Source organism: Mauremys reevesii, linkage group 24 (genome assembly GCF_016161935.1).
Source record: "Mauremys reevesii isolate NIE-2019 linkage group 24, ASM1616193v1, whole genome shotgun sequence".
Taxonomy (NCBI): Eukaryota; Metazoa; Chordata; order Testudines; family Geoemydidae; genus Mauremys; species Mauremys reevesii.
In genome coordinates, this window is record NC_052646.1 from 16,219,638 (window position 1) to 16,233,681 (window position 14,044).

Below are 14,044 nucleotides of genomic sequence, written 5' to 3' on the forward strand. Positions count from 1 at the left end.
GTGTGACAGACACAGCGACGCTGCCTGGGTCTGCTGAGAGCCTGAGCTCGTCGCTGGGAGAGGGGGGAGCTGCCCCCAATGTGACAGACACAGCGATGCTGCCTGGGTCTGCTGAGAGCCTGAGCTCGTTGCTGGGAGACGGGGGAGCTGCCCCCAGTGTGACAGACACAGCGACGCTGCCTGGGTCTGCCGAGAGCCTGAGCTCGTCGCTAGGAGACGGGGGAGCTGCCCCCAGTGTGACAGACCCAGTGACGCTGCCTGGGTCTGCCAAGAGCCTGAGCTCGTCACTGGGAGAGGGGGGGAGCTGCCCCCAGTGTGACAGACACAGCGACGCTGCCTGGGTCTGCCGAGAGCCTGAGCTCGTTGCTGGGAGAGGGGGGGAGCTGCCCCCAGTGTGACAGACACAGTGACGCTGCCTGGGTCTGCCAAGCGCCTGAGCTCGTCGCTGGGAGAGGGGGAGCTTCCCCTAGTATGACAGACACAGTGACGCTGCCTGGGTCTGCCGAGAGCCTGAGCTCATCGCTGGGAGATGGGGGAGCTGCCCCAGTGTGACAGATACAGCGACGCTGTCTGGGTCTGCCGAGAGCCTGAGCCTATTGCTCTGAGATGAGGGGTTGTCTACAGCTGCCGCTAGCTCCCCACAGAAGCTAACAGCTCTACTACTACTGCCGGCTGCTTGAGCAACAGAGCTCTGTGCAAGGCCCACGGCCGAGTCTTGCAAGCGACCCCAGTCCGGCTGCCCCCACTCACCACGTCCATCTCTTTCTTCATGCTCTCCAGCTTCTCTTTCTTCTTCGCCGCCTTGTTCGTCTTCTTCTTCTTGATCTTCACGTCCATGTCACCATTGCCCTGCTTCTCCATCTCCACCGAGTACATCTCGTATTGGTCCTGTGGAGAGGAGAACAGCCCTACTGCTGTTGGCCTTTGGGGGAGCTGCTCCCTGAGCTCAAGTAGAGGGCTGTGCTGAAGGGACCCAGCTGGGTCTCTGTGCAAGATAACAGCCCTACTACTGCTGCCAGTAGGTGATAAGGCATCTCGATGCTGGGGTATTCAGCTGAGCCGCCCCTGGGTTCTATGCCTGGCTCTAGGAGGGGAGTGGGGTCTAGTGGTTAGAGCAGGACGGCTGGGAGTCAGGACTCCTGGGTTCTCTCCCCAGCTCTGGGAGCAGGGGCGGCTCCAGGCACCAGCACGCCAAGCGCATGCCTGGGGCGGCAAGCCACGGGGGGTGCTCTGCCGGTTGCTGCAAGGGCGGCAGGCAGGTTGCCTTCGGCGGCATGCCTGCGGAGGGGCCGCTGGTCCCACGGCTTCGGCGGACCTCCCGCAGGCGTGCCGCCGAATCCGCAGGACTGGGGACCTCCCGCAGGCAAGCTGCCGAAGGCATCCTGCCTGCCATGCTTGGGGTGGCAAAATACCTGTCTGGGAGTGGAGTGGGGTCTAGTGGTTACAGCAGAGAGGGCTGGAAGCCAGGACTCCTGGGTCCTATAGCACTGGTTCAGATGACTTCACATCCCTTTGTTCTTCCTCAGGTCCTGCATCCCAGGGGTTTGCTGGGGCTCTTAGCACGGCCCAAACGGGAGGCGTGGTGCGGTTCACTTCCTCCTCTCATTGACGGCTGTTCTCTAAGCCATCAAAGGCTGGTGCAGAAGGGAGCGCGCCCCCTACAGAGCCAGGGTCCTATAGCAAAGCACCCCCGGGTGCCACCCTGGGCCTGGGGCATCGGGGCCAGCCCTGCCTGCGGGAGTCCATGGGTTCCTGTGCTGCAGATCCTCTGGCTGTGAAATGTCCAGCCACGTGGGAGCGTCACAGCTGGGCCATTGTTCCTTGCACGGCCCCTAGGGGGCGCCGTTTATCCAACTCGATTACACCCCCGACCACCTCCAATTGGAAAGTCAAATAACGAAACAGCTGTGAAACTAACCAGGTGCGATTTCAAAGTCCTCTGTCCATTCCCCCCCGCCATACACACCTTCTATCCACCCATCTCCACGTACCCCCTCATCCCCATACACACCCTCTAGCCACCCATCCCCATGTACCCCTTATATCCACCCATCCCCAGACACCCCCTCCATCCATCCCCCCTATACACACCCTGTATCCATCCACCCCCACGTACCACCTCATCCCCATACACACCCTCTAGCCACCCATCCCCATGTACCCCTTATATCCACCCATCCCCAGACACCCCCTCCATCCATCCCCCCATCCACCCTCTAGCCACCCATCCCCACGTACCCCCTCAATCCATCCCCATACACAGTCATCTAACTATTCATCCATCCATCCCCATATACTCCCTCTATCTACCCATCCATCCCCATATACTCCCCCTCTATCTACTCATCCATCTAGCCATCCATCCCCGTATACCCTATCTATCTATCTATCTATCTATCTATCTGGCCCCAGACACTCCCTCTATCTATCTCTCTATCTGGCCCCGTACACATTCTCTATTTATCGAGCTATCCCCAAGGAGAGCCAGCGCCCTGGCGTCTGGCCCTTCCCACGGCAGAGAATCAGAGCCCGGCCCTTACCGCTTTCCCCATCCTGGCTCTCTGGGCGCCCTGGCAGGTGGTTCACACTGGGGACGGGGGCCGCGCTGGCAGAGGGGCGGCAGCACGCCTAGTGCTGGCAGTCCGGCCCGGGCAAGCACCCGTGTCTGTCAGGGAGCCTTTTATACTGTCCCCGGGGACCTTCCCCGCCCACTGCGGACGCTGCGGTGCCATAGCCGGGCTCCCGTTTTGCGTGAGCCTTGAAGTCACAGCCCAGGAGCTGATAACCTCGGCGGGTGGAGAACAAAACACTGCGATCACCTTGGGATGACCCCCCAGGGAACCAACATGCCTGGTGCTGGTGAGAACCAGCAAGGTGACACCCCCGGCTTGGGAGAAAGGGACACAGCCCTCCAGCAGTGGGAGCTGGGAGCTAGGACTCCTGGGTTCTCTTCCCAGCTGTGGGAGGGGAGTGGGGGCCAGGACTCCTGGGTTCTATCCCTGGCTCTGGGAGGGGCGTGGGGTCGAGTGGTTAGAGGGGGGTGGGGCTAGAAGCCAGGACTCCTGGGTTCTATCCCTGGCTCTGGGAGGGGAGTGGGGTTGAGTGGTTAGAGTAGGGGGGGCTGGGAGTCAGGACTCCTGAGTTCTGTCCCCGGCTCTGGGAGGGGAGTGGGGTCGAGTGGTTAGAGGGGGATGGGCTGGGAGCCAGAAGTCTCTCTACACTGTATGTGGAGCACAGAACGTGGGGGAAGGAGCTAGTTCTGGGGATCAATAAGAGTTAAGGGGTTTTGAAAATCATAGTCAAGTTCAGGTCATGAACAGGTGACAGGAGCTCAGGGGCCCAGATCCCAGCTTGGGTCAATGGGCCGTTGCTCTGTTGGCGTCAATGGGCCAGATCCCAGCGGGGGTGAACGGGCTGTGGTGCCACTGGAGCCAGTGGGCCAGCTGGGGTCACGGGCAGCACTGGGTTACTCCTGCTTTACGCAGTGGAGGATCCGGCTCGCACTTGACCTGTCAGTTTTCTCTGGGTCGCTGACGTTAGGGACAAGCATTAGATTCTGCAGCAGAGAATATCAGGGGTGCTGGAGTAATGTGCATGGGGGGAGGGGGGCTGAGAGCCATTGAACCAAACTGCAAATCCTTGATGTGATGAAAACCACTTCAGCAGCACCCCGAGTTCCAGCACCTCTGCAGAATGCGCCTCCAGAGGTGAACTGGCCTAGTGGTTCAGGTGGAGGATGGGCATTCAGGAGACCTCGGTTCAATGCCCAGGGCTGCCATAGACTGGCCAGGTGACCTTGGACAAGTCACTGCAGAGCTCTGTGCCTCGGTTTCCCCACCTACAAAGTGGGAAGACGAATCCTGCCTGTGTCTAGTTACAATGTGACCTGGGAAGGACCTGTCTCTTGCTGTGTGTCTGGGCAGCGCCTGGCACGATGGGGCCCTGATCTCAGCTGGGACAGGGCCTGTCTCTCGCTGTGTCTGGGCAGCGCCTGGCACGACGGGGCCCTGATCCCAGCTGGGGCAGGGCCTGGCTCTGGCTGTGTCTGGGCAGCGCCTGGCACGACGGGGCCCTGATCTCAGCTGGGGCAGGGCCTGGCTCTCGCTGTGTCTGGGCAGCGCCTGGCACGACGGGGCCCTGATCTCAGCTGGGGCAGGACCTGGCTCTCGCTGTGTATGGGCAGCGCCTGGCACGACGGGGCCCTGATCTCAGCTGGGACAGGGCCTGTCTCTCGCTGTGTCTGGGCAGCGCCTGGCACAGAGGGTGCTGGGACCAGTCTGTGCTATATATACCTACAGGTCTCTCTCTCCCTTGGGCAGCACAAACAAGGTGGGTGTTTCCCTTCTGCTTCCTTCGTGTTGTCGTCTGCAGCTGGGCAGCTCGGGGGGCCGGCCGGAGCTGGATCAGGAGCCCCAGGGGACACAGCCCTCCGTGGCACACTCGGAGCAGGCGTCGCGCTGGTGCTGAGTGGGGCAGAGGTGCTGGGTCTGGGCAGCTTCAGGGATGGTGCGATGCTAAGTCTCAGCCCTTCCACTGCAGGGCCGGACTCACTCTGGTAAAACAACCCCTGTGTTGTCCAAATGGGGAAACTGAGGCATGACAAGGGGAATGAGTGTCCCAAGGGCAGCTGGGATACAACCTAGGAGTCCTGGCTCCTTGCCCCCCTGCTCTAACTACTAGTCCCCACTCCTCTCCCCAAGCCAGGGGTCCTTATTCTCCAGTGGTTCCTACCCCCACTGTGGCCCAGGCTGGTGCTGCCGCGGCAGGTTCCCATATCTGACCTTGCAGGGCCCTTGGCCTGATACAGCCGCTTTGTCCCAGCTGCGTGTGACTGTCCCGGGTGCAGCAATTTCCCCCCCCCCCCCACCAACCCTTATCACGGCTGGGTTATCGGGCAGGCAGGGAGATTGCGGGCAGGGGGGAGGGAGGGATGGGCTGCAGGCTCCTTACAGACTGGCATGCACACGCACTGACACACACATGCACACGCACTGACACACACATGCACATGCACTGACACACACGCACATGCACAGTGACGCACACGCACTGACACACACACACACTGACACAAGGACATGCACTGATACACACACATGCTGACATGCACTGACACACACACATGCACACGCACACACACTGACATGCACATGCACTGACACACACTGATACACACACACACACTGATGCATATACACACACTGAAACACACATGCGCTGACACACACATACCGATCTCACACATACATGCACTGGCACACACACTGACACGTACACACACTGACACACACATGCACTGACACACGAGTCCTGGGGTCTATCCTAGCTCTGGGAGAGGAGTGGGGTCTAGTGGTTAGAGCACGGGGGTGCTCAGAGCCAGGACTCCTGGGTTCTCTCCCCAGCTCTGGGAGAGGAATGGAGTCTAGTGGTTAGAGCGGGGGGGTGGGGGTGGGGAGGGGGGCTGGAAGCCAGGACTCCTGGGTTTTAACCCCAGTTCAGTAGCACACGTTTGTTTAAACTGACGTGATTAGATAAAACCAAGACCCACATCCTGCGGGATGCTGTGGCTCCCTCCCCGTTGCCTGTGGCTTGAGCACACCAAGAAATGAGAACAATTTCACCTCCCCTTGCCCAGCACTTCCTGCTGGCTGGGCTATCGAGAGCTTGGAGTGGCCAGCGGGGAAAGCTCAGGCAATGGCCAGCCTGCAGGCCGGGCATCCCTCCTGCACCCCCATCCGTGATACAGAGCCACAGGCCCAGTTCCCTCCCCGTCCCTTCAGCCCCGGATCTGACCCATGGGCCCATCTAGCCCGGTATCCTGCCTCCTTCCATAGCAGACCCCTGGGCTCACAATGGCTGTTCCTCTGGCTTGTTCCCCGGCTGTGTCAGCCCATCTGCTGGGGACACACAATCTGGTGCTTTTCTTGCCTCAGCGGGCAGGGCTGTAAGGTGTGTGTGACACTCTGCACCCCCGAGAAACACCTGGCACCCCCAGATTTACCATGGTGATAGAATTATGAGACGTTTTGTACCAAGTCTGCCTTGCGAGGTACCAGGTTAAAAGGCTGGATCTGTTGACCATGACTATCCCGTTGGATTGGCTGTGCTGTCGTTGCACGGGGAGCTGTGACGTTTCGCTTCGTGTGTGTTACTGAAATACGTTGTGAGGTTGGGAACCCCCCCACAACCAGCCTTTCGGGTACAACACTGGAGCAGCCAGAAGGGAATCCACACGTCCAAGGACTATCCCAGGAGCTGGATACAACGACGGCTTTCCCAGAAAGCAGTGGCCAATGGACGCGGTTTGACTCACGTCAGAGCAAAAGATCTTTCCAGCCAGCTGCAGGAACCTATAAGGGAGGGGAAGTGACATCATCCCTTGGCCTCTCTTCCCCCACAACTCAACAGCTGGAAACACGTCTGGAGGACAAAGACTGAACAAGGCAGGTGGCCCCGGGCAGGAGAGGAGAGTCCCAGGCTGTGTATGAAGGAACACCACCACCACCATCAGGGTGAAACACGGCTTGACTCAAATCCTGTCAAGTTTATAGGACTGCGATTGTGATTTTACTTTTATTTCGTAGGTGACCAACTGGGATCTCTACGCTCACTGCTTATAATCCCTTACAATTGGTCTGTAGTTAGTAGATCTGTTTTATGTTTTACCCAAAACAGTGCATTGCTCCACGTGCCTGCGGAATCCGCTCCAGAACAAGAGTTGGTGCACGTCCACTTTCCTTTGTAGAAGTGGAGGGCTGGGTAATATACTTACACTGGCAGGCTTCTGACCAGGGCAGGACAATACAACCCTGGGGTCCTACGCTGGGGAACGGGGGGAACTGGCTGGAGCTCGCTATTGCTGGTTCATGACTGGCTAGGAGAAGTAGTCATGTAACTCAGCTGGGTGTGTCCCTGCCTTGGGATGGCTGTGTAAGTGCAGGACCCGGAGGGGTTTGCAGCTTGTCACAATATCACAGTGTGAGAGGGAGCCCAGGTTGGTAAACCAGAGGGCTCTGCGGTACCCCAGTTCTGGGTTGCACCCCAGGGAACCCGTCACAGTGTGTCACAGCCAATACAATTCACCAGGGCTGCTCACTGAATTGCCCAGAAGAAGATCTTGCCATATATGAGCTGGGAGGGGTGGGGAGTCTAGTGGTTAGAGCAGGGGCAGGCTGGGAGTCAGGACACCTGGGTTCTATCCCTGTCCTTGGCTCTGGGAGTGTCTAGTGGTTAGAACAAGGAGGGACTGGGAGTCAGGACTCCTGGGTTCTCTCCCCTGCTTTGGGTGGGCAGTGGGTCCTAGTGGTTAGAGCAGGGGGCTGAGAACCGAGACTTCTGGTTCTTTTCGTGGATCTGGGAGGGGAGTGGGGTCTAGTGGGTTAGAGTGCAGTGTGAGCAAAGTAAGTCATCAAACACACATTGGTTAAATAATTTAATGAGCCAGTTCCCGCTAATTGGTTTCTCGCTGTTCTTTGGATCTGTGATCCTTACAGCACCGGAGCATGTTGCAGCATGCTGGAGCATGAGCACATATCGGTGTTTTATCAGCCAAAAATAACTTTGAAAGCAGGCAAGAGTTTGCAGAAAGCAAAGGACAGCTGGTTTGACGAGCAGCAGAAACTGAACTCAACGGGTGATGCTCTAATTTCGGAGTGCTCAGCCCACGCAACTGAAGATCTTGTCCCAGTCTCGCTACACAGCAAACATTTCTCCTGCCTCTCCACTCCTTCCGCTGCGGGAATTAGGTATCGACGTGGAGCCTGAAATAGAGACCTTCGTTTATCCCCAAAGGAGCTGGGCTGGCCATGGAAGTAGCGGATCTCGCTTCTAAAGTCAAGCAAACGATTCTCCAGTGGGATTGAAGAAGGGAGACAAGTGACTGATCTAGCCAAGAACGGCAATTCAATTCAGCATGACCTTGCACAGGCAATACTCCATAGCCAAGCCGTCCCAGGCACGACTCTGTACCCAAAGGTAATACACGGGGGATAACGCTGAACCCACCCGAATTCCTCTGGAGCGTCCGAAGCCCCTTTAACCAAAGAGTCACGAGGGAATCCTACCTAGCTCTTGGCAGCGCTGTCCATCAGTAGCTTCGTCGATTGCAGGGTCAGAAAGGAGCCCGGGGATCACGACAAAGCCTGAAGCGATGCCTGTTTGCATGAGAGCAGATTTTTTTAGACACCCACCCCAGCTTGCCAGCGACGGGGAATCCGCCCGGGCCCTTGGGGAGTTGTTGCCAGGGTTCATTCCCCTCCTTGTTGGACACACACCCCCGTTTCCAGCCTGAATGCGTCTAGCTTCCGCTGAGCAAGAAAGTCACGAGTGTGTCTGGCCTCGGTGCTGTCAGCTGATCGAGGGCAATCTCTGGACACACAGACGAAGGCTGGTGGGTGAAACACCGGTGCAACTGCATGCACTCTGAGGCCCTCAGAGGCTGTTGTTTCGGAGTAATCTGGGACCGTCGTTCCGGGGGCGGGGGTGGCATCGGGAGCAGGCCATCACCGGGGCAATCAGCACATGCGTACAAGAGGCTTTTTGCTGCTCATTGGTGGAATCCTAGAATCTCAGGGTTGGAAGGGACCTCAGGAAGTATCTAGTCCAACCCCCTGCTCAAAGCCGGACCAATCCTCAAAGCAGGGTGCGGCTTTCCCAGCCGGGATCCAGCAGCTGGTTTCTCGAGGCAGACGGGGGTTCATTCTGGGGACTCACTGGAGGCATGAGGACAGCTGCGCACACTCTTTCTGGATTTCGCTGCCATCTCCTTAGACAGGATGTTAAAACGCAGGGTGACTAGGATGCTGATCAGGGACCAAACTTCCGGGGTTACTCAGCAGGGAGTGCTCTTGCTGGTCAGGCCACGATGGGCCCTGCTCACAGCTCCTTCAGCCATTAACCGGCAGCGCTAGTAGACTATCATCTTCCAGATGGCACTAAAGGAGTTGCTCCACTAGCCAGCAGCGGTAGTAGAGCTGGTATCCTCTAGGTGGCACTAAAGGAGTTGCTCCACTAGCCAGCTGCAGTAGTCGAGCTGGTATCCTCTAAGTGGCATTAAAGGAGTCTCTCCACCAGCCAGCAGGAGTAGTAGAGCTCTTATCCTCTAACGCAACAAAGATGGACATGAGAGAATCTTAGCCAGTGGGCTGGCCTGTCCCATCTTTCCCAGAAGTCAATGGTGTGGCCCAAAATGGACCCCAGATGGTTGGTGATGGTGGGGGGAGGGGGGATCCAGGGGGTAAGGCCAGTTGTGGGGTGGGGGCAGCAGGACATTTGGGACCACACTCCTCTCAGCCCCCCCTTGCAGTGTCTGAATCATCTCAGACCCCGTCTGAGGTCCCGTCCAGTCCCAGTATCTCCCAGAGTCCTTTGCACCCTCACTGGACCATGCGCCGTGGTGGGGAGGGGGTGGTACTTGGCCTAGTTGGGGGTCCAGGGGTGTGTGAGTCCTGGGGGAATCATTCTCCCTGGGTCCCACGATGTGAGCTGGGGGGCTGGCAAGGAGGGGGGATGTTGTATTGGGAGGGTATGGGGGGGCGCAGATTGGCTGTTTTGTGAGTGTGTGGGTGGACTGAAGAGATGGTTGTGTTGTGGTGCATGCGGGTCTGTGTGTGTGGATGCAGGGAGGTGTTGAAAACCGGCTCAGAGCTGGGGGTTGGGGCTGGGTGGAAGGATCAGTGGTGTCCATTGGCTGAGAGGCTGATGGCAATCACGACGGCGACCCACACGATCAGCACCACAATCCCCACCCCCAGGGCTGTGTTGTTGAAAATCCGGGCCATCCGGGAGCTCTGCTGCGCCAGGGCAGCGTTCCCGGAGCGGTTGGCATCCCGGGTCTGTGGAGAGACAGAGAGACGGGAACCATTAACCACACAGCAATGCTTAGGGTGACCAGACAACAAGTGTGAAAAATCGGGGTGGGGGCAGGTAATAGGAGCCTATATAAGAAAAAGACCCCAAAATCGGGACTGTCCCTATAAAATTGGGACATCTGGTCACCCTAGCAGTGCTGCATGGGGATAGTTCACCCGGAGCTGAGACGCAGCCACCTCTGGGGTGGGGCATCCGGGCACAGCCACATATAACACTGTACAGGGATGGCTCACTGGGGGCTGAGATGCAGCTGCCTCCGAGACGGAGCAGCTGGGAAACAGCTGCACAGTGACGCTGCATGGGGATGGTTCACCCGGTGCTGAGATGCAGCCACCTCTGGGGTGGGGTTGCTGAGTAACAGCCATGAATAGCATCTCTACCACCCCCCCTCTTATTATCGCTGTGTGGCTGTTCCCCAGTGCCTCTAAAACAGGGGTGGGCAAACTATGGCCTGCAGGCCATATCTGGCCGGCGGGATTGTCCTGCTGAGCCCCCGAGCTCGCCCCCGGCCCCTCCCACACTGTTCCCCTCGCCCACAGCCTCAGCTCGCTCCACTGCCGGAGCCGGCACAAGGCTCTGGGCGGAGGGGCTGCGAGCTCCTTGGGCAGCGCAGCTGCAGAGCCCGGCCTGACCCGGTGCTCTGAGCTGCACGGTGGCGGTGGTGGCGTGTCCCGGCTCCAGCCGGGTGGCGCGGCTGTAACGCTGCCAGCCACCGGTGCTCCGGGCAGCACGGTAAGGGGGCAGGGAGCAGGGTGGGTTGGATAGAGGCCAGGAGAGTCCGGGGTGGTGGTTGGGGGCAGGGGTGTGGTTCGGGGTTGGGGGGAAACAGGGGGTTGAATGGGGGCAGGGGTCCCGGGGGGTAGTCAGGAAGGGGGGGGGGTGGGGTGGGGTGGCAGGGGTCAGTGAGGGGCAGGGGTTCTGGGCGCAGTCGGGGACAGGGAGAAGGGGTGGGTGGATGGGGCAGAGGTCCCGGGGATATTCAGGAAGCGGGGTTGGGTGGGGTGGCAGGAGGCAGTGAGGACAGGGGTTCTGGGGGCAGTCGGGGACAGGGAGAAGGGGTGGGTGGATGGGGCAGGGGTCCCAGGGGTAGTCAGGAAGGGGGTTGGGTGGGGTGGCAGGGGGCAGTGAGGGGCAGGGGTTCTGGGGGCAGTCGGGGACAGGGAGAAGGGGTGGGTGGATGGGGCAGGGGTCCCAGGAGGGCCGTCAGGAATGAGAGGAGGGGTTGGGTGGGGCGGCAGGGGTCTGGGGGCAGTCAGGGGACAGGGAGCGGGTGTGTGTGGATGGGGCAGGGGTCCCAGAGGGACCATCAGGGAATGGGGCAGTTGGATGGGACAGGAGTCCTGGCCGGGGGGGCAGGTAGGAGGTGGGGGCTGGGACATGACCCCCTCTCCTAACCTGCTCCAGCGGCAGGATCCCAGAAGAGCAAACTGTGGGATGGGCGTGGACTGTGGAACTCATTGCCACAAGAGAGAGCCCACTATGCCCTGCAGCACAGCGCCCCCAAGTGGTGCAATGCGATCAGCAGTGACGGCCCGGCAAGAGCACCCCCCACCTGGTTCCCTTCAGCACAGCGCCCCCTAGTGCTGCCCTGGGGCACCGGGGCCAGCCCTGACTGCCAGGGGAGAGCCCCACCCTGCTGCCTGCAGCACAGCGCCCCCTAGCACCACCCTGGGGCACCGGGGCCAGCCCTGATTGCCAGGGGAGAGCCCCACCCTGCTGCCTGCAGCACAGCGCCCCCTAGCGCCGCCCTGGGGCACCGGGGCCAGCCCTGACTGCCAGGGGAGACCCCCACCCTGCCCCCAGCAGCACAGCGCCCCCCAGCGGCTGTGCTGGGTCAGTGAGGCCAAGGGGAGAGCGCCCCCTAGGGACTCACCTGGATGGAATACACCAGCGCCACGATGCCCAGGGGCAGGCAGCAGCAGAGGAGGGTGAAGATGGAGTAGCCCAGGTAATCAACCTCATTGGCAGGAGGCGGGGGGACCAGGATGACCTGCTGTGGGGCATAGCCCATTGGGCCCCGGTTGGGGTCCTCGTTGTAGGGGGGGTAATAGCCCTGCGGGTTGGGGGGCATTGCGGGGGCTGCCCCGTAGCTTGGGGTGGGGAATTGCCCGCCGGAGGGTAGCAGCGGGGGAGGGGCCCCATAAGGGGTGGAGTATGGGGGGGGCTGAGCAGGGGCCGAGGGCTCGGAGCCTTTATCGTAGCCTGGGTAGCTCATGGTGCCGCACTCCTCCTGGGAGCGTTTCCCGGCCGGCCGCTCCCTCGGGGCGTGTCTCCGAGCCCCCTAATTTCCTCCCCTCCTCCGGGCCGTTCTCCCGCTCCTCCGGCACCTGCTTGCTGTATTTCCTGAGCTGACTTGGGGCGTTCTCCCCTCTGAGTCGCCTTTCGCGCTCCCCTTTTCCACCCCCTGCCGCCCCAGGGCCCTGGGCGCCGCTGGGCAAACTCAGGGTGTTTGCTCCTCTCCGCTCTGCCCGCTACGTCCTTCCTCTGCTCGGCTGAGCAAACCCACAAGGGTCCCTCTTTTCTTTCTGCCTTTCGCCTTCCTTCTTCCCTCGCTGAGAATCAGAGACCCCCGGATCTCTCCCTCCTCTCCGCCTTTCACCGTCCTCCTCCCCTGAGAGACAGACGCGCCAGGCTCCTCCGCTCCACCTTTCCCGGTCTCTTCTTCCTCACAGATCCAGTGCCCTTTATCCACCAGACAGAGACGGCCCCCAGGCCCGCCCCCAGCCTGCAAAGAGGAATAGGACAAGAACCAGCCTAGCCAGATGCGGCCGCGCCCAAGAGAGCAAATGTGAGCCGTGAGAAAGGATCCCGCAATAAATCGCCTGTATCCTGCCCCACCTACCCGTGCTGTCCTTGCCTAGTGGCCCGTTAAAAGTCAGCATGACACTCCCATCTGGGCTGCCGGGAAGGGAGAGTTTGCTGCAGGGATGGGTTTCAATAGAGTCAGGCAGGGCCGCCCAGAGGATTCAGGGGGCCTGGGGTCTTCAACGGCGGGTTCCAGGGCGGAAGGACCCCCCGCCGCCGAATTGCTGCCGAAGACCCGGAGCGGAAGAAGCTCCGGGGCCTGGGCCCCGTGAGTGTTTTCCGGGGCCCTTGAAGTGAGTGAAGAATCCCGCTCCAGAAGCCCTGAAAAACTCTCGTGGGGGCCCCTGTGGGGCCCGTGGCAAATTGCCCCACTTGCCCCCCCGGCGGCCCTGATCTCAGGAGGTATCTAGTCCAACCGCCTGCTCAGAGCAGGACCAATCCCCAATTAAATCATCCCAGCCAGGGCTTTGTCAAGCCTGACCTTAAAAACCTCTAAGGAAGGAGATTGCACCACCTCCCTAGTTAACCCATTCCAGTGTTTCGCCACCCTCTGAGTGAAATAGTGTTTCCTAATATCCAACCTAGACCTCCCCCACTGCAACTTGAGACCATTGCTCCTTGTTCTGTCATCTGCCACCACTGAGAACAGTCTAGATCCATCCTCTTTGGAACCCCCTTTCAGGTAGTTGAGAAGAATGAGGGGGGATTTGATAGCTGCTTTCTTCTGCAGACTAAACAATCCCTGTTCCATCAGCCTCACCTCATAAGTCATGTGCTCCAGCCCCCTGATCATTTTTGTTGCCCTCCACTGGACTCTTTCCAATTTCTCCACATCCTTCTTGTAGTGTGGGGCCCAAAACTGGACACAATACTCCAGATGAGGCCTCACCAGTGCCGAATAGAGGGGAATGATCACTCCCCTCGATCTGCTGGCAATGCTCCTAATTATACAGTCCAAAATGTCGTTAGCCTTCTTGGCAACAAGGGCACACTGTTGACTCATATCCAGCTTCTCGTCCACCATAACCCCCAGGTCCCTTTTCTGCGATACTGCTGCCTAGCAGGGGAAGTGGGAGGAGCGAGAGGGAGGGACTGCAGAGGAGGAAGGAGACAGAGAATAGGCAGGAGAAGAGAGGAAGAGAGGAATGATCAGATGAGAGAGAAAGAGAGGAATGAGATAATAAAGATATAAAATCAGATAAAAAACAAACACAAAAAAAAGGCACACTAAAAAAAGGCAGGCTAATAAAAGGCAAAAGTTTTTAAAGTAATTGTACACAAATGCCAGAAAGATAAATGATAAGATGGGTGAACTAGAGATGGAGATGATATAGGGAGGATATAGATATAATAGGATATACAGAAAATA

The 14,044-nt window shown here is 59.2% G+C and overlaps 1 protein-coding gene across 1 annotated transcript; it reads right to left on the minus strand.

Annotated features, from left to right (window-relative positions):
• Positions 1-9,000: 9,000 nt before the first annotated feature.
• Positions 9,001-12,608, minus strand: LOC120390031 (proline-rich transmembrane protein 1-like). Its single transcript, XM_039512253.1, has 2 exons — positions 11,744-12,608; positions 9,001-9,833 (listed from the first exon to the last, which is right to left on the minus strand). The coding sequence occupies exons 1-2, from the start codon at positions 12,083-12,085 to the stop codon at positions 9,672-9,674; spliced, it is 504 nt and encodes a 167-aa protein (XP_039368187.1). The 5' UTR covers positions 12,086-12,608; the 3' UTR covers positions 9,001-9,671.
• Between the last annotated feature and the right edge of the window lie 1,436 nt (positions 12,609-14,044).